The 19,472-nt window shown below is 36.4% G+C and overlaps 1 protein-coding gene across 1 annotated transcript; it reads left to right on the forward strand.

The window, feature by feature from the left end:
* SPCS3 (signal peptidase complex subunit 3 homolog (S. cerevisiae)) lies at positions 1–11,773 on the forward strand. Its single transcript, XM_008583737.1, has 5 exons — positions 1–249; positions 1,809–1,882; positions 4,228–4,304; positions 7,070–7,185; positions 8,120–11,773. Exons 1-5 carry the CDS (start codon positions 107–109, stop codon positions 8,250–8,252), a joined length of 543 nt encoding a protein of 180 aa, XP_008581959.1. The 5' UTR covers positions 1–106; the 3' UTR covers positions 8,253–11,773.
* The last annotated feature ends 7,699 nt before the right edge of the window (positions 11,774–19,472 follow it).

Consider the following 19,472-nt stretch of genomic DNA (forward strand, 5'->3'; position numbering starts at 1 on the left):
CCGGGACGCGCGCACCGCAAGCGGCGCGGGTCGCAGGGAAGCGGTCCGCCGCCTGAACCGGAGACGGAGTGTGCGTGAGGAGGCAGGGCACGTGAAAGGTGTCGCGATGAACACGGTGCTGTCGCGGGCGAACTCGCTGTTCGCCTTCTCGCTGAGCGTGATGGCGGCGCTAACCTTCGGCTGCTTCATCACCACCGCCTTCAAAGACAGGAGCGTCCCGGTGCGGCTGCATGTCTCGCGGATCATGCTGTGAGTGCGGCCGAGGCCCGGCCAGCGGGGCAGGGCTCCTGGACCCGGTCGTGCTGGGCGCCGAAGCCGGGCCATTGCCCCCGGGCTGCGGGCTGGATGTCCGCGCCCCGCCGGGTCTCCCCTCCTGAGCGGCCGTTCGTCCTGCAAGGCAGACGGTCATCGGGGCTGGACTTTGCGGGCTTTTCCTGCTTCCCCTCGGAATGTTCACCCTCCACCTAAATTCCCGGGCTTGCTGTTACGTTTTTAATTTTCAGCGTTCCTCCGGTCGGTGGGTCCGCTGGCTTCCTGTTCCTTCTTCCCTCCGCCCACGCCGGGCCAATGAGGGAGCAACACAACAGCTCACCCGGGGCCGCCGCCCGCGCCTCCGCGGCACCGAACCCCGGGCCCGCCTGGCCGCCGCCGCCGCCTCGCTCTGGGGTAGGCTGTGGTGGGTCTGCTCAGCAGCTCTGTTATGCCTGAGGCTAAAGGAGGGCACTGCCTTTGCGCCATTTCTAACTAGAGTTTGCCCTTTTTGACATTCACGTCACAGTTTTTGTCTTTCCACCTTCAGAAGGCGGTAAATACTCGCAGCTGCTTTGATGTTGGCAAGACGTGTTCGGATGCACTGAGAGAATTAATCATCTTAGCCGTCTCATACAGCGGTCTTTTGGATTTTTGTTTGTTTTTAGACCCAACCGTTTGAATACATCTGTAAAAATGCCAACAATAGAATTTCGGAGGGACAGTGTCATTTCTCTATTGCCTATTTTTCTGTTTGATTTTTATTCTCTAACACTTTGATGCGTAGCATTTTTTTTTCTGATTCTCATACCCTTTTGTTGTATTTTTATCTTCCAACAAATTCTCTCTTGTTCTTCGACCTCAGTTTACTTTCTTTGTCAGAGTCGCCAACAGACTAATAGCGTCCCCCCCGCCTTTTTTTTTTTTTTTTCTGTATTGATGTTCGTTTTAGATACTGTTTGAGATTCGAATAGACCGGGGTGGAAATCAGCAGTGCTACTGTCAGCTCTGTGAGGGTTAAACACTAATCAAATGTTAGCAGTTGTTCTCTTGAGCCAGTTTCTTAACCATTATGGGCCTTAGTTTCCTTTTGCTTAGGATGGAAGTAATACCTAACTGGTAGGCTTGTTGTGAAAATTATTTGCGATAATTGTGAAAATACATAGTGGATCTGACATATAGTAAGCATTCAATAAATAGCAGTTGTTTGTCATCTTAGTTTCCCCCACCACCTTGTAGTCATGTGTAACTCTCTTCTACCCATTCTACAAAATTATTTTACAGCAGGTATTTACAGTTCCTTTTAGCAGTTTTATCTCTTTCTGGGTTTTGTTAGATATTAAGGTATATGAAAATAGCTGAGGAACTTCTTTTAGATTGGATTAGAATGCTTGTTATGTTTTCATACTTGTGGGTTCTCAGATTTTTACTTGTTTGTGGAATTGCTGTTTCACCTGTGCACGCAACTAGATTCTATCTTTCACTTTATGTAAGGAATTATGTGAATTTTGTATGTTGTTATGTTTGAAGGATGGTAAAACTTTTATCTTTACTTCCAGAAAAAATGTAGAAGACTTCACTGGACCTAGAGAAAGAAGTGATCTGGGATTCATTACATTTGATGTAACTGCTGATATCCTTTAAGAAAATATTTCATTGCTTTTTCTATAGTTTTATAATGAAATACATATTGTTTAGCGATTTGAGGGGCATTGAATATGACTATTCCATTAAATCAGACAAACTTTGGAAATTCTAGTGGATTGTTGTGTTAATACCTCCTCATTCACACTTTGAGAAAACCATAGATTCATGAGTTAGTTGTGTGAATGTACTTTAAATTCTTCACAGAAACTTTAAATTGACCAAATGCTACACAAGACTGTTTGAATCTGTATTTTGGAAAGAATAAATAAAATTCGATCATTTGGATTAAAGAAAGAAAAATGTTACAGTGCTCAGCCTGCCTAGAAATATTTCAAATGCAGACCTAAAGAATATACCCATGTTATATGACAGCAGAGAGAAGCATGTGTTTAAAAAGTGAATTCCATCTATTAATGGTTTGAAAACCCATATCAAAATGGTTACTGGTTAAAAACCATATTAGCATTTTGCTATTATGGTTCTTTTTATAAGAACTTTGTAATAGAAGTTGGAAAAATCTTAAGTAAAAGAGTTGCCTAGGGCCGGCCCCGTGGCTCACTCGGGAGAGTGCGGCACTGGGAGCGCAGCAGCGCCCCCGCCGCAGGTTCGGATCCTATATAGGAATGGCCAGTGCGCTCACTGGCTGAGTGCGGTGCGGGCGACACCAAGCCAAGGGTTGCGATCCGCTTACCGGTCACAAAAAAAAAAAAGAGTTGCCTTAATGGGGATAACTTCAATATTTTTTCTTTATCTTGAGTTTCCTTTTGACAACTCATCAATTTGGCTAGTTTAGTCGTGTTTAGGGTCTTAGTTTAATATCTTGACAGTGTTGTTCTCTGCCATCTCTAGCCTGATCTCACCTACCTTTTTAAGACACCATGATTAAAAATGGTTATGTAGGTTGAATAGTCTGAACTTGTGTAAAACAACTATCTGAATAGTTGAAGCAGATCATATATGTGGGATGACCTGATATGTCTCTCTACTACCATGGAATTACTTTTAATTTTTTAGAAATCAATTGTTGGATTTATAAGTAGACTAGGAATTAGTTCTATAGGCACCCTTTCAGAAAATAGATTGTGCTATCAGAAAAGTCTTATGCTAAACTTTGCATGTGTACTTTTAAGTCTTCATGTCATTTTAAAAAATTTAAGAAATTTAGATCTAGTGTGAAAATAGTAATTTTGTGTATCTAGAGAATTATAGTGAAATTTCCTGATAGCTCAACTACTGTATTATATATTATCAATCTCATTATTTGTACTTTTTTTAGATTTTCTTAATGCCGCTGCTAATACTTAAAATTGTACCTCTTCTTGTAAAGAGCTTTCCTAGACTTCTCAATTCTAAACAAGTGATTCTGGGCCAACCCTGTGGCGCACTCGGGAGAGTGCAGCGCTGGGAGCGCAGCAGCGCTTCCGCCACGGGTTCGGATCCTATATAAGGATGGCTGGTGTGCTCACTGGCTGAGTGCGGTGCGGGCGACACCAAGCCAAGGGTTGCGATCCCCTTACCGGTCACAAAAAGGTCAAAAAAAAAAAAAAAAAACAAGTGAGTCTTAGTGGCTACCCATTCTTACAAGTGGGATGTAGCAAATGTGTTGCTATCAGTTTGTAAGCACAAGTAATAAAATGACTGAGCAGTAAACACGTATAATAAAGTGGCTTAGAAGTTTACATATAATATATCCAAATATTAATGGCTCATTTTTCAATAGTGGCACCAGTTTTGTATCTAATTCTGGTGAGTTTTCCCACCCCCTGCTGAATGCAACTATATATTGTTGAGCAGCATCTTACCAGAGCACTTCATATGTTGAGACATTTTGATCTCTCTTGGCATGAGACCAAAAGCAACATGCATAATTTATTTTACTTGGTTAATTACTTGAGCCTTGTTCATGTTAGTGTACTGTTAAATTTAAATAGTGGTGTTTGATTATGCTTTAGAGCTCCAGCAGAATCTTATGTGCTTGAAATATTAAGTCCTCTTTCTTTTGGACTTATTGAGTTGATTTTACAGAAAACTAAATTTTGGATTCCATCGTTATTTTCTTATTAATCGAAGTATCTCAACTAGTAATGCTTGGAGGAGTAGGAGAGGATAATCTCAAACTTGTTTTTTTGGTTTTGGAATTGGCTGGATTTTATAATATATATATCTTATGTTTGTTTTTATTAAATTAGTGGCTCAGTATGTTTGTGGGCCATCTCTTCTTTTTTCTATTTTAGTATTAATATCGCTATGGATAATTAATCTAAGAATAACTGAGTTCTGTTTAAAAGTAGTGTACTGCTGTATGATTTATATATTCCTTAATTTGTTTACATCTAGAGAATATATTTGATTGGAATGTTAAACAATTGTTTCTTTATTTATCAGCAGAATATTCAACAAAAAATAATGTAAGTATATGTATTTATATTTTAAAAGCTGTTTAAAATCTTCTTCTTTATGAAATAATACATTTTATGTATTCCAAATATGTGACTTGTGTAGCCTAGTAAAAAATCACAAGACTATGAAGAGATGGCTCTATTAAGAAAACTTTTATCACCTTTGGTAGCCTCTCTGTCCTTTTTTTCTGTCTGTTCTGTAGCTGCCCAGCATTGTGGTCTCCAGAATGGGGTGCATGCAAAGTAATCCATAGGTATGTAAGCAAAACAATTAAGAGCTTCTTCACTTTGAGCATTTTGCAAAATATTGCAGTATATGCAGTATTTAGGTACTGATTTTAAACAGTCATCACAAAATGGAAAAATGGCTTAAAAAGATTCCTGCAAAGAAATCACACATTGAAGATAGTGCTCATGTTCCAAGCATATGATAACAATAGGAAAATAGCAGTTCTAAGAAATATTAAAGGATTAAAAAAAAAAACAAAAAAATAACCTGAGTATATCAAATAAAAAGTTGGCTGAGAAAAGTCAACATTGGTCAAAAAGACTATTCAAAATGGAAGTTTACATTCACTATCGATGGTATTAACTAATAATAATAGTACACATGTATTATGTATACAATTTATAAATAAAGATGCATATTTTGGGGGTTTGTGCTCAGAATAATTTGTGATCAAAACCTCCTGGAGACCACTTTGAATGGTAATATCAGAAAGGATGTTGCTGAACTATGTGTTACCTAGGGAATGGGAACGTAGTATTGCTGCTCAACTGTGTACTCTTTAAGCTAAAATATTCTTTCTCCCCAGGTATAATTAGAGAGCTACATGGCAATGTATTTGAATCAACAAAATTTGAGATCTGTTAAAACTCTCATTATGAAGATACGTAATCAAGAGCTATAAAGATTGTTAAAAATTTTTGAATCTTCTGAGATTATTTGAAAATCCATCTTAGTACCAAATATTTATAATTTTCATTTTTTTTAATACATGGCACAAGCAGTTTTGGTAGTCTTATCAAGCCATGTATCTACAGTTAATATCTCTACCTATTGAGAATGATTTTTCTTTGTTTTGGAGTTGTATGGGATTCATCAATTTGAATACTTGAACTAGTCTTTTTAATCATAAATTATAGTTTATAATAAATTCTATAATTAAAAGCTGTTAAACTATTAGATTAAAACTTATTAAAACTATTAGTTTATGATTGAAAGCTGTTAATTAGTCTAGTCTGATTAAGAGCTTTTGTTGCAGGTAGGGTAAGAGTTGTATAGAGTATTGCTAAAACAAATCTTAAGTTTTATTTCAGTATTGATATTGAAGGTATAAAGTGATAGACTTAAAACATAAAAGTGAAATACGTGGAATTAAAATGTGCTTAAATGTTGTTTTTACCTTAGTTATTTTTATGTTTGTCATTAATATAGCCTGGAAATAATTTGTAGTTAAAGGTGGGTTTACATTCTTTTTTTTACTTGAACTGTATTTGTTTCAGAGGGATGACACATTTGATTTTATCTATTTAATGGTTTGATTAATTAACTGGAATTTTTAGCACTTCAATTCATTGTACATTTATTTTGAACATATATTTAATGCCAGGTATTTTGTTAGGCACTAGGAATATTGGGATAAGTTTTGATTTCTGCCCTTCTGAATAAATAAAATATTAAAAGAAACAAAAGCAAAAGCTATTCTCAAATATAAGAGTAACAACTATAAATACACATATTCCACAAATTTCAACAAATTATTGGAATAAATGTCACCTTTTTAATGATGGGTATACCTAAATTATAGTTATAATTCTGGTTTACCCCAGCATAACTAGCAAATTAATGCTAATTTGGAATTTGCCAAGTGATTGCTTTGGTGAATAATAGATCTATATAAAAAGACATTCACTTCAACATATCTTTGATTCTGTGTTCTTCAGTCTTAATGTTTCTGTTTAATGTTAGAGAGAGGCATTAAGGTATAGGTTTGAACTGTCTTTTAGAAATAACTGCTCCACATTTCTTTTTAGTTAATATAGTCATCACACACTGAGCAATTGACTCACAAGCTAATTGATGATAGGTTAATGAGAACAAATTCCTTGGGATTTAGTAGCAGTCACAAATGTGTTTTCTTTCCATTTCACACCACTAATTTTCCAGATGGAACTTGTTGGAAAAGTGGCTTAAAAGAATTGTCTGACCTTTAGAATCTTTCCATGATAAAACAATGATGCACACATATGTATTTTTAATTTAAAGGGAAAACATGTTTTTAAAAAGCTCCATTTCGTTAGGGATTCCTTGATAATTTAAAATCTTGGAGATTAGGGATCAGTTCTCTCTTTTCCTGGCACCATCCATGGTCTATGTTGAGCTGGAGGGTATCAGAAGTTTTACAGGGAAGTGATTTATTTAAAAGAGTACTTTCTTACAGCGATTCTACTCCCTTCATTCCTTCCAGGGCTTCACTTTTTGGAGAGTATGTAGATCTACAGTCTTGTATTAAGCTATGAGGGCCCTAAGTAATACAGATGACTTAGCAAAAGGAATGATTTCCTTTAGGGGAATATTCTCTCCATGAAAAGTTTGTCCCCTTCTTATATCTATCTGTCTACTTGCTATTGTTTTGTATGTTTTAAGATTTTAGCAAGTTCTTTAAAGTTGGATTCATTAATATGTCAAACAATTTGCTTACTAATACTTTTAATTTGAAATAAGATGCTATGTCTGATGAGTTACCTAATTAATTTTTATTTTAATTTAGGCTCTGAACCAAGTTGTCCTTTGGGACAAGATTGTTCTGAGAGGTGATAATCCGAAGCTGCTGTTGAAAGATATGAAAACAAAATATTTTTTCTTTGATGATGGAAATGGTCTCAAGTGAGCAGTTCTTTCTCATTTTTTACATTTAATAAGATGTGAAAGGGAAAGAAAGATATAATGTATTTTTATTTTAAAGAAAAATATTAGAGGATAAAAAGGAAAATTGGGAGAGAAGTACGGTATTTATGTGGATGTGAACTGGAACATTGGGTAGATATACAAATTGGGATCTAAGATAAGTAATCAGTTCTCTTACAGTATATGAAATGTAATAAAGGCCTACAGTGTGCAGGTTAAGGGAGTATGGCCTTGCTCATATGTGTTATGGCTGTGATTATCTAATTAAAGGGCTCTTTTCTGAACGTAGGTCAGGGAAGCCTTAATGAGGAAGCATTGCTTTGGGTCTAGGAGTTGATACTGAGGTTTCTTTCTAGTATTGGTTCTCTTACCTTCATTTTTCTAAACTTTGTTTACCCTTCTGTAAAATGAGGGAATGAGAATGATTGATTTCTCAGGTCATTTTTACATCTTAAGTTCTATGAGTAAACATTAGAAAGGATTTTAGAAGAGAGCTATTTTGACCAAACCGAACCTCTGTATTTGCAGATGAAAATTTCAGACCATGAGAGATTTTGATTTGTTCAGGTTTGCCCATCTAGGTAATAACAGAATTAGGTTTCAAGTCATTGTCTTCTGATTCCTAGCTCCAGTCTCTTTTTATATTCATTTTGTTTTACTCATTTAAGCTTTTTGGCAACTGTAAGTGAATTAAGGTTAGTTAGTATGGGATATTGCTGATATCTTCCAGCATTGTTCTTGCATTTTGCATTTCAAATGACATGAGAAAATAGTTCTGTTTGCAGATTAGGATTATTATTAAGAATAGCTAGTTACAAATAAAGTATTTGACATCTTAGTGCTTGATTTAAAATGGCTTTTTTTTGAACTCCAAGCATTTCTACTCACTTCTGTTTATTATATCTTTTTATAGGGGAAACAGAAATGTCACTTTGACCCTATCTTGGAATGTTGTACCAAATGCTGGAATTCTACCTCTTGTGACAGGATCAGGACACGTATCTGTCCCATTTCCAGATACATATGAAATAACGAAGAGTTATTAAATTATTCTGAATTTGAAACGACATATTTTTATACTTAATGAATTGTATCTCACTTATCTCTTCCCTTGCATCTTCGTTTGTTTTTGGTTGTTACCTTTTGGGGGAAGGGGGGTGGTGTATAAGACTAAAATCAAAAGGCATATTTGAAGGGAAAGGTTAATGGGCTACTAAATTTAACTTTACAAACACAGGCCACCAGAGTGGAGTATTATCTTATAAGAATAAGACAACTACATAATTAGGATTTGTAAAAAAGAGGTATTTGAAGTATTCCCTGTATTTCCATTATTCTTTATGGAATATAAAACGAGCATGATAGGTAGTTAAAACTTTCAGGTGCCTGTAGAGTCATAAGAACTCTGTGTTTTATGCCTTGCATTCATGCAAGTTCACATTGGATGTGATTTAGAAGTAGGCATTCTCTTTTATCTTTTTTAGGGTATGGTTGATTACTGGAAAAATTCACATAGCTATTTGTTAGAAGCCTGGTTTACAAAAAAGTCAAAAGTCATGGAATTTTATTCCGTTTGTCTTAGGATGCCCATAATGCTTATTTTTTCTTACAGGTGACTAGCAACTTTCTCCACTTAAAGACTAAATACCTCTTTACATGCTATAAAACATTCTGATTCATTTTAAAGTCTCTTCAGTCAACCAAATGTGTGTCTTTCAGTGATTTCTCTAAAAATGTTCCTTTGTGTTATATCTTTGTATAATTTTTTAGGATTGACCTAGAATGTTGAAAATGTTTGCATGGTTTACCCTCTGAGTTAAGTTTGTTCTAGTGAACATGCCTAGTACCACTAAGGGGTAATTATTTACAATTTTTCTTAGTCCACATTTTAACAATCATTGGTGTAATAATCAATGTCTCTGGTGTGTCTTTCCATTTACAAAGCACTCTCATATATTTTATTGTATGTTATCCTCAATAATCTAATGAGGTAAGTAGTGCCAAGTGTTAGCTTTTTGCAGATAAAGAAACTGAAACCCAGAGGTTTATTGAATTGCTTCAAGGTTAGCTAGCTAGCGAGGAATGGAATTAAAACTTGAACTCAGATCTTCTGATTCTCTAAGCTTATCTTTTCTTTCATACCTCAGATTACCATCTAATCAGATATCATTAAAACTTTTCATTGTATTTTTTGTTACCCTGGACACCCTTTTTATCACTCCTGGAAGAGGTTTCCCATCCTGTAGGGAATTGACTAATTTTCAATGGTTAGAAACTTATATGGAGGTAATCTTACTTCATTCTTCGTATAAATTCATTTGGCTTATATTAAAAATGTAAGAAAATTTAAATATATGTAAAAATAAGAAATACATAATACATGATTGAATGTATGATCATATTTCTCATATTTTTTTTCTGCAGTGGGCAATTGAACATCCTCAAAGGTAGCAGCTGCAGATCAATTACCCTTAAAAGCAAGACCAAACACTGTAGATACACAGCAGTAACCAAAAAAAGGGCTAATATTTTCTAAGAATAATTTAATAACTAACATTTGTTATATTTACTTCATATGAGATACATTACTATTTAATTATATTAATTTTAACAGCTATTGTATGTAGGTATACAGTTCACGTAAAAGCATGTAGGTATGAGTTTTTCAAAGAAGTAGAAAAGTCACAGGTTTAGTGTCATGAATACTAGACTGGGTTTGACTTTTTCATTAAAGTTTTCCAGGTCTCAGTTTCTTTATCAGTAAAATGACAGAGTTGGACTAGTTAACTTAAATGGTGGCCCTTTTATACCACACAAGTCTAACAGGTAAATTTGTTTTACCTGTTTAGCAAAAAGATTGAACAGAACAGCTGTTTATTTTTATTTCTTTAGTAATATGAAGAAAGAAGATGATTGGAAGACTAGCTCATAACCCTTGTTGTTCTAACTTTTTTTCTGTTAGATTTTACACCTAGAAAATTTAACTTCACTTACTGTACTTTGTGCAAATACTAGACATGTCTAGGTGTCAAAGTTTAAAAATCGGGTATGTTCTCATTAAGGAAGGCCTACACAGTAAGCCTGTAGTCTCAACCAGACCTGGATACTGGTTTAACAGCTCATTATACTTCTATGATGAATGGATCTCTTAGTGCGGTAGAGGTTAATGTTGAAATTTACTTGAGTTACAATTAGTTTATTTGACAAGCCTGTGTTTTTGGAGCTTGGTGAGGAAAGAAGTAGAATGGCTCAACTAGCACAGTGGATAGTTTTTTTGTTTTTACTTAAGGGAAACTGCTCAGGACAAGAGTGCTCCAACATGGAATAAGGAACCTTTGTCTCAGGAACTCATTTTTGGGTGTGCACAGTTTTAGTAGTTTACCGTAATTCTACATTTTAAAAAATTGACCTGTGCAGTTTGATAACCATATTGTCTACCTTAGTTTCAGTATTTTAAAGAAGTCTCCTAAAATCTCCACAAAGACACAAGGCTTCAGACTTATAAAAACCTAAGTATGATTAGAAATGTCTTAGCCCAGAGATGATTCTGAGAAAAGATAATAATTGCAGAATACTTATTTAAAGTAATTATGATTAAAAATGAATTAATTTTAAAATGTAATGCTCACATACCCTTTGCTCTAGCAGTTTAATGTAGACAAACAGCTATATCAGTGTTTTTTATTCCCCTAGTTGATTACATTTTGTTTCTTTATGCTAAAAGAAAATAACAAACTTCAGAAATTCCTAAAGGTATAATAAGAATGTGGGTTATTTTGAATTTCTTTTCCTAGAATTATTTTATAGTTCTCATGTGGGTCTGGCCAGCCATTTAATAGCACTGGCTTTAAGATGATAATGGACAGTTTTTACTATTTTCTCTCTAAAGCTTAGTGATCTAAAGCTTTGGATCTTTTGAGTATAGGTTAATGGAGATGTTCTTTTATAATACTTTGAATTGACATGAAATGGATTTATGGGGGAGAAAACATAAGCTGTGAACTTTGGTAGTAAACAAACATTTATCTATTTCAAAAGCTTTCCTTTTAGCAGAGCCGGTGTACATTACATATGACTGCCAGTGGTTTGAAGAGATCTGTTTCAAAAAGTTGTTGCATGTTTTTGATACAATTTGGGAAATTGTGTACTTCACAAAGACAGATTCATAAGAAAATTCATGAAAATACTGAATAAATAGGTGAAGTTTTTCTTAATTGCAATAAATATTCAGAATTTTTTTCTAAGGAAAATCACTTTTGTTTATGAGTAAAAGTACGCATTTTGAAAGACTTTTAGATTTATCCTTTTTATGTGAAGCTGCTGAACTGAAAGTGAGTGGGAGAAACCAAATCTAATAAACTTAAGAATTTTCTTTCTTTTGAGGGGTCAGAGGTGGGGGGAAGTTAATTATACCTGATATATTTTCTCTAGAGACTGTATGCTCCTATGCTAGATTGTAAGCTCTTTGAGGGCAGTCTGTCAGATTTCTCTTTTGTATGTTTCCCAGAGCCTAGCATAGTGCCTTGCACATAATAGGCCCCCAATAAATATTGATGATGAATGACAACATATTTGTAATGTGACCAGACCATGGGGACTGTTTGTAATTAATATTCTCCTCCTTTGTAAGTCCTGCTTTTTTCATTCTTGAGCTTCTGGTGACATTAAGTCTGACTTTCTTCCTCTTCCCTTTCAAGCTCAATTGGACTGTTCAGTAAAGGTAAATGCTGTTCTTGATGTAGTTACGATGACCTCTGTTGTCCCAGGCTTTAGATAAGAGCTAAATTATAGTGGCTAGTGGTAAGATTGATATCTAAATTGCTTTATTTACTAGAACACTGGAACATAGACCTGACTGTTAAATCTCAAGATGCATGTTGAAGTATAGCTCAGGAAGAAATGGGTTAAAAGATACTGCTGACTCTGAAAGCCCAGTGTATTTGCTGAGCCTCTACCAGCTTCTTGGGCATATCGGCTGGTTTGGCTTGCTGCTGCCGCACATCTAGACACATCTGCCACACATCATCAGACTGCACTGAGCCTGCTGAGCTGTGGAAATTCTACTCTTCCTCTCATTTCTCTCAGAAGACATGAGTTTCTCAAAGGGCGCATTTACCAGTGATTTCAGACAACCAAAGCAACAGAAATACTCCCTCAAAAGAATAGAAAAATCAATGAATTTAGAGGGTAAGTTTTTTTTTTTTTTTTTGTCTTTTTTCCGTGTCCGGCAACGGATCGCAACCCTCAGTGTTGCCCCCGTACCGGACCGGGGACCGGCGACGGGATCGCAAGCCTCGGTGCTGCTCCCGCGCCTCGCTCAGCCAGTGAGCTGGAGCCGGTCTGTATGTGGGATCCGAACCCTCGGACGGGAGCGCCGCCGCGCTTCCCAAGCGGCGCACTATCCAGTGCGCCACCGGGCCGGCCCAAAAAGTGATCATTTCAATAGATGCAGAAAAAGCATTTGATAAAATCCAATGCCTCTTCATATAAAAACACTCAACTGCTGTACTCAGTGTTGCCCCCGTACCGGACCGGGGACCGGCGACGGGATCGCAAGCCTCGGTGCTGCTCCCGCGCCTCGCTCAGCCAGTGAGCTGGAGCCGGTCTGTATGTGGGATCCGAACCCTCGGACGGGAGCGCCGCCGCGCTTCCCAAGCGGCGCACTATCCAGTGCGCCACCGGGCCGGCCCAGAGGGTAAGTTTTTTTAACCTAAGTTTATTCTATCAGGAATGATATAAGAGGTCAGCTAGCTTTTGCTTTAGTTTTTGTTTTCTCCCAACCTGTGGAACCCTATGCCAGAACTTTAGTCCTTAGATGTTTTTGCTTGCACTCCTTTATCCTTTTCACCTCTCCAGGTGAAGTGTTAATGCAAGAATTCCGGGTCCAGTAGACTTGCCTGATTAATGAGTTATCGCTGCCGAAAGAAAACATCACTTCAATAGGCATGCCTATATATCCTAATGATGCTCAAGGAACTTTAAAACATCTCCTTTTCCTGTGCATTGTTGATACACATCCTACTTATAAATCTCTTGAGAATAGTTGTTAATAGGCATCTGGGAGTTGAAAAGTAAAGGGGCTAAGGAGTATGTATTTGAGACAAAAGAGCCTCTGCTTCTTTCTTCTAAAGGCTACCATTTCTGTGCCCCTAAGCCCCACTTCCTTGCTTGTCAAGGGCTTAGAATGGTTGCAGCCTCCCTGGTAAACAAATGAGTACAAAGGCGGAGAAAGAATCTAATGGCTGTGGGTGGAGAGGAGGAGGGTTTGAGATGTACTGAGGGATCTGAAACAAAGTCATCTTAAACTTAGAGGGAATTGGATCCTATTTGAAGTTTTCCCAATGTTGTGTGGGTATCTCAGATTTAGTTGAGAAGTCTGGGGCTTGTCCCACTGCTGCAGCCTCTGCTGCTGCTTTAAGAATCCCTTAAATGCTCTTAATACTCTGTGTATGCAGAGATAACCAAGGACTGTTAACAGTCTAATTGGGAATCATACTTACTTTTGATTTAAAGTTTACAAATGCCCTTTTGTAAGGAGAGACAGATTGCTACCTGACTTTGCTCTCAGCTCAACATTTGAGAGCCCAGTGAAATACTCTATTGTTAAAATAACAATAAGTGCTATAATACATAACATCAAAATTTCAGTAGTTCAAGAAAACAAAAGTATTTCTTGCTCCTGTAAGGAACCGATATAGGTGTTAAGGCAGCTTTCCACATGGTGTGACCAAAGGACCCAGGTGCCTTCTGTCTTCTATCTTATGACTGCTACTCCAGGGTTCACAACCCTTCACTTCAAGCTGGCTGACGGGTTAGAGGGAAAGAGAAGGTTCACCTGCTTAATTTGCTAGGTCCAGTAGTATCACCACCAACAACTATTCTGTAGGTAAGAACGAATTGTACAGCCCTACATAGATGCAAGGGGTGTCTGGGAAGTACAGTAGTTGGGCAGTCACTTCTAAGAAACAACTAAGGGGTGGGAGGTATAAATCTTTCTTGCATAGCCAACCATTCTATCACTTTCTGCTTGTGCTCAACAACTTAACTTGACCAGCCCCTTGCTATATTCTGTCAGGGAATAACCAGCTGATTGTTGTGAACATTGTATGTTTTTTCTGTATCTTATCTATAAGTGAATGTATTAGATATTAAGGGTTAGGTTTCAAAGCACTTATCAAGCATGAGTGTTACCTGATAGATCTAATCTTTCTAGCCTTGTATTCTATCCAGAACTTTATTTATTTCAGTTCTGTAATGGTGTGCCCAATTTATATCTTATTTCTCTTCCCCACCCTGATGCTATTTATATACTTACTACAATTCAGATATGCAAAAGATCTCTCTGAATGCTGCTTAAAGCATTTCCCAAACTTTGATCCAGAGTTGTCCATTATATTTGGACTTGGAAGAGATACCTGGGAGTGAGACTCTGTTATTTGCAGCTAATTTTAAACATTTGAGGGCCAGTCAAAACTGCTGAGATCCCCGTAGCTTCAATATGAGGGCCTAAAATTCATTTTACTGAAAGGTTACCACCATGTAACACACACATCTCATTCACAGTTGCCTTCCTTGCTTACCCTCAAATTTGTCAAGCAGTTACTTGCTGTGGGACCTTTGCACTTCTTGTTTCCTCTTCCTGGAGCTTTATTTCTGTATTTTGCAGCATTGTTCTCTATATCTAATAGATATAGGTGGTTATTTTCTTGCTTTACTAGAAAATTTAACCACCTATGTTGCATCCTGCTAGTTCAGCTGCCATTATAAATAGTAGGAACATCTCTGTCTTACAAAAGCAAACATGTATTTCTTGCATCGTTGAGGGCTTATGGTTGGCTTAGGATATACTACACATGTTTCTTCATTCTAGAATCCAGGTTGGAAAAACAATTCCTTTTGAGACACCAAACAGCAGTAGAACTGATGGAAACTCTTGGAGTCTCTGAACGTGGGAAGCATCATTATGTTAATGGGTTTAATTGGCTCGAGCATGTCACATGGCAAAAGCCAACAATCAAAGGGTTAGGGATATAAAATCCATAGGGAAATAGTGTAGGGCACATGGCACTGGGTAATCCTCTTACAGGGAAGGAGGAGGGAATTTTTTAAAGTGTGATATAATTTATTACATTTTCCTAAGCAATGTAGTTTTGTTTAGATATGAATATAAGTGAAATAATGCCATAGGAATTTTTTGTGTGTCTTGCTGCTTTGGCTCAGCATTAAATTTCAGAGATTCATTTATGTTTTTTTTTTTTTAAAGACTACCGGTAAGGGGATCTCAACCCTTAGCTTGGTGTTGTCAGCACCATGCTCAGCCAGTGAGCTAACCGGCCATCCCTATATAGGATCCGAACCCGTGGCCTTGGTGTTATCAGCACCGCACTCTCCCGAGTGAGCCATGAGCCGGCCCCATTTATGTTTTTGTATGAAGCTGCAATTTGTTCAGTTTTATTGTTAGGCGTCAATCCATTATATAGTCATCCATAGCAATACATAGTAAGCATAATTTATTTATTCTGTTGATGTACATTTGCTGTGAATATTATACAGGTTAGCCTGATGTATGTGTTCAAATGTTTTTCTAGGAAAGAGATCTTCATTTTTTTGCATAGCACAGAAGAGACTTTTGAAAAATATCTTTAACATTATTAAACATTGAAAATATATCATGTTAAAATAATAAAGGACGTAATTTTTGTCATATTGTAAATATTTACATTTTGAAGTACAAACTCACAGTTTTTGTATAAAAATGTATCTAAGTGTATTTAGTGGAAATATAAATACCGTAATGATTTGATATTCACAACCATTCCTTTTCTAATGAACAAATTCTTCCTTAATAGTTAAAAATTTTATCATTCCTTTTTCTCCTTCAAATCATATTTACATTCTTCTTCTCCAATAAAATTTTATACTAATGGGTCATAGTACAGAGAGGAGTGCTATTTTCAAAAATCTTGTTGATAACTGTACCATACTTATTTGCAACAAAAGTAGGTACATAAATTAGAATTGATCATTTAAAATTTTTTGTGGACCCAGTGTTCTAAGTGTTTAAAAGTTATTCTGGAGTAAGTTATTTCTGAATTATCATTCATACACAATTGATCAAAGCAATAAGTATATTAGAAATTTTGATAAATAATTGCTAAATAATTGTAACTCTTGATGATATGGAATTAGAAATATGTGGGGGTGGATAATTTGTGGTGCTTTTACTAAGGGAATTGTTAGATTATCTCTTTGTCCCCAAGGTTTCATAACTTTTAGCAATACACCTGAGTAAGATTCTGTATTTGGTATGCCTGTCTTCTGTGAAGAGTGATTATGAAAAGGAAGAGGGCGGGGGGAGGCCTCAAGCCTGGATGCATTATCAGTCAGATTAATTTAGAAGAGTACATATGAGAGCAGAGCTGATTTCCATAAAGCAGCCTGTTCCCATGTACAAAGTTTCATTTCCTCCTAACTGAAGACCACTGCTGTAGCATATATAAATAAGATTGGAAATTTTTAACTCTTGGGGAATTCATATTACCATCTTTACTATGTATTGCCAAACTTTGCCATGATGGTTTTTCCATGGTGAGTTTTCTTTGTTTATACCTTGCCTACATTTGGATTTGATTGCTCATTTACGTTGTTTTTTTTTAAAGTGCCTGTTCAAGTTTTGCTCATTTTCTATTGTTGGTCTTATTGATTTGCAGGATTTCTTTACTCTCAATTTGAGTCCTTTGTTAATTACATGCCTATTGATAAATGAAAATTCTTTTTTTTTTTTTTTTTTGGCGACTGTCCAGTATGGGGATCCAAACCCACAATGCTCTAACCAAGTAAGCAACTGGCCAGCCAAAGTTCATAATATAATCAAACTTATCAGGTTTTTCTATTATTGGTTAGTGCTCTTTTAACTATCCTTCCAGCTTATGTGGTATTATGTAACAGAAAGGGGATCAGCTTTGAAGTCAGAAATATCTGGGTTCGGATTCTGGTACTGCTACTTTCTAGCCATGTGAGCTTTGGTAAGTTATATTTAGTATCATAACAGAGAGTAACTTGCCCAAGCATTGTGTTTGGGAGTGAGTTGTATGTGCCTGACATTATTATGGATGCATTGCATATATTTAACTCGTTTAATACAACAACCCTATGAGGTAGGTACTATTATCATTTTCATTTTAAAGAAGAGCATTCTGAGATAAAGATAGGTGAGTAACTTGATCAAGATCACCAGTGTAGTTAGTGGTAAAGCCAACCAACATTTCAAACCCTGACCTCTGCACCAGAGGCTGAACTCTTCTGCATTCAGGCTGTGCTGTTTTCTCAGAAACATGAGAATTATCATACCCTTCTTTCAGAAATGCTTTGAGAAATAAATATGTATGGGAAAAGACCTCCCAGCATTCTTGGTACATAGCAGGTTTTTATTATTTCTGTGAAATGTAGGGCATGTAGGGGAGTTGAGAAAACAACTGAACAGGACACAAACTTTTTTTTTTTTTTGGACACCAATTTTAAATGCACCAGAGGCTGAACTCTTCTGCATTCAGGCTGTGCTGTTTTCTCAGAAACATGAGAATTATCATACCCTTCTTTCAGAAATGCTTTGAGAAATAAATATGTATGGGAAAAGACCTCCCAGCATTCTTGGTACATAGCAGGTTTTTATTATTTCTGTGAAATGTAGGGCATGTAGGGGAGTTGAGAAAACAACTGAACAGGACACAAACTTTTTTTTTTTTTTAGGACACAAACTTTAAATTCTCTTGACAAAGACATGTTTTTTTCTTTTACAAATAATTACAGAGCAAGTTGTATAATTGTTTCACATTTTGCAAAACAATGTCTTGTTCCGGTGTCTGTAAATTAATGTGGGAGAGGGATGTTCTCTCAACAGCATACTTAGGTTTTTTGGTAAGAATGGAAAAAAAAAAAAAAAAAAATCCATCTCTTAGCTCAATTGTGTGGATTAATTTATTAACGATCCTGTAAAGAATGGAAAAATTTTACCCTCATTGTAACCATCTGGTGTAACAAGGGCCAGAGGAAAACAGGAAATAATAAAACTTTGACAGGAATTGGATGTGAAAGACAAAATGCACCAGACAGTGAAGGAGATGATTTTATTCTATTTCAATAGAGAGAACATTTACTTCTGCAGAAGAATATCTCAAGGAAGGAGGCTTAGGGTTTTATAGAAGCAGGTAAAAGAGTTATGAGAATGGGTGGACAGCAAGCCTTAACTGAGCCATGAGGAAGGGTAGATGGGGTTAGATCTTGGATATGACACAGGAGGTGGTCCCTTGATGTTAGCTGTTTCTCGGAACTTAAAAGGTGCAAGACTTTTTAACCATTGCTTTTTCCTTGGAGCACTGGGCTGAGAAAATATTTAGCATTGTCATTGGTATTAGGAGAGCTAAGAAAAATGCAGAATCCTCTAGTGTAACAGCAAGGCCATGGGTCAGTATCCAGGAAGGTAACAGTGGTCAATTTAATATATCATATACCTAATCAGGAGACTAAGCATTCCAAAGAGACGAGGAACCTAAGGAATAAGGAATCTATCTCAAATGATTTGTAACTTTTAACTTGAAGATTGGTAGTTCACTGACCACCAGCTCTTTACATTTGATTTTAAATCAAGAAATTCAATTAAGTTCTTTATGCAGAATCTTTTTTTTTTTCCTACCAAGTTCTAAATATTTTCCTTAAAAACTGCATTATATTGTTACTTCTCTCCATTGGTTATTTGTCTACTTAGCAATCCTTGATAATATTTACAGTAGTGAAATATTCCTGTAAGACTGTTAACAGGTTCTAAAGTTTTTCCCTTGTCTCCTCATCCCTTTTAATTAGAAATAGATTTCTGGTAAGTAATTTAGCAATAATTTCAGCTTTGAAAAAGTGGTGGATGGGAAGGAGACTAAATATATTGTTTAAAGACCTCTATCCTTTTAAAAAATTATTAAAGGATCACTAGAAGGTGCAAAAATAGCACAAAGAGGTCCCTTCTACCCTTCACCTAGTTTTCCCTCATGGAAACATCTTACATAACTATAGTTCAGTATCAAAACATGGAAATTGACATTGGTACAATCCGTAGGCTTTATTCAGGTTTCATCAGTTTTACATTACTCATCTGTGTGCGACTCAGCATCTTTAATGGACCAGACCTTGTGTTTATACTTTGGGGTGGGGTGTGGTAATACAGACAGTGCCCCAAAATGGTTTACATTTTGGGGGGAGATTTTTTGTTTTGTAGG

The sequence above is a fragment of the Galeopterus variegatus genome, unplaced genomic scaffold (assembly GCF_000696425.1).
Source record: "Galeopterus variegatus unplaced genomic scaffold, G_variegatus-3.0.2 Scaffold3018, whole genome shotgun sequence".
Lineage (NCBI taxonomy): Eukaryota > Metazoa > Chordata > Mammalia > Dermoptera > Cynocephalidae > Galeopterus > Galeopterus variegatus.

Bases quoted from the DNA above. Each gene is read 5' to 3' on its own strand.
- SPCS3 (XM_008583737.1), top strand. From the start codon at position 107: ATGAACACGGTGCTGTCGCGGGCGAACTCGCTGTTCGCCTTCTCGCTG. The intron at 250-1,808 runs GTGAGTGCGGCC...CTTTACTTCCAG, and splicing joins CATGTCTCGCGGATCATGCT to AAAAAATGTAGAAGACTTCA. The intron at 7,186-8,119 runs GTGAGCAGTTCT...ATCTTTTTATAG, and splicing joins GATGATGGAAATGGTCTCAA to GGGAAACAGAAATGTCACTT.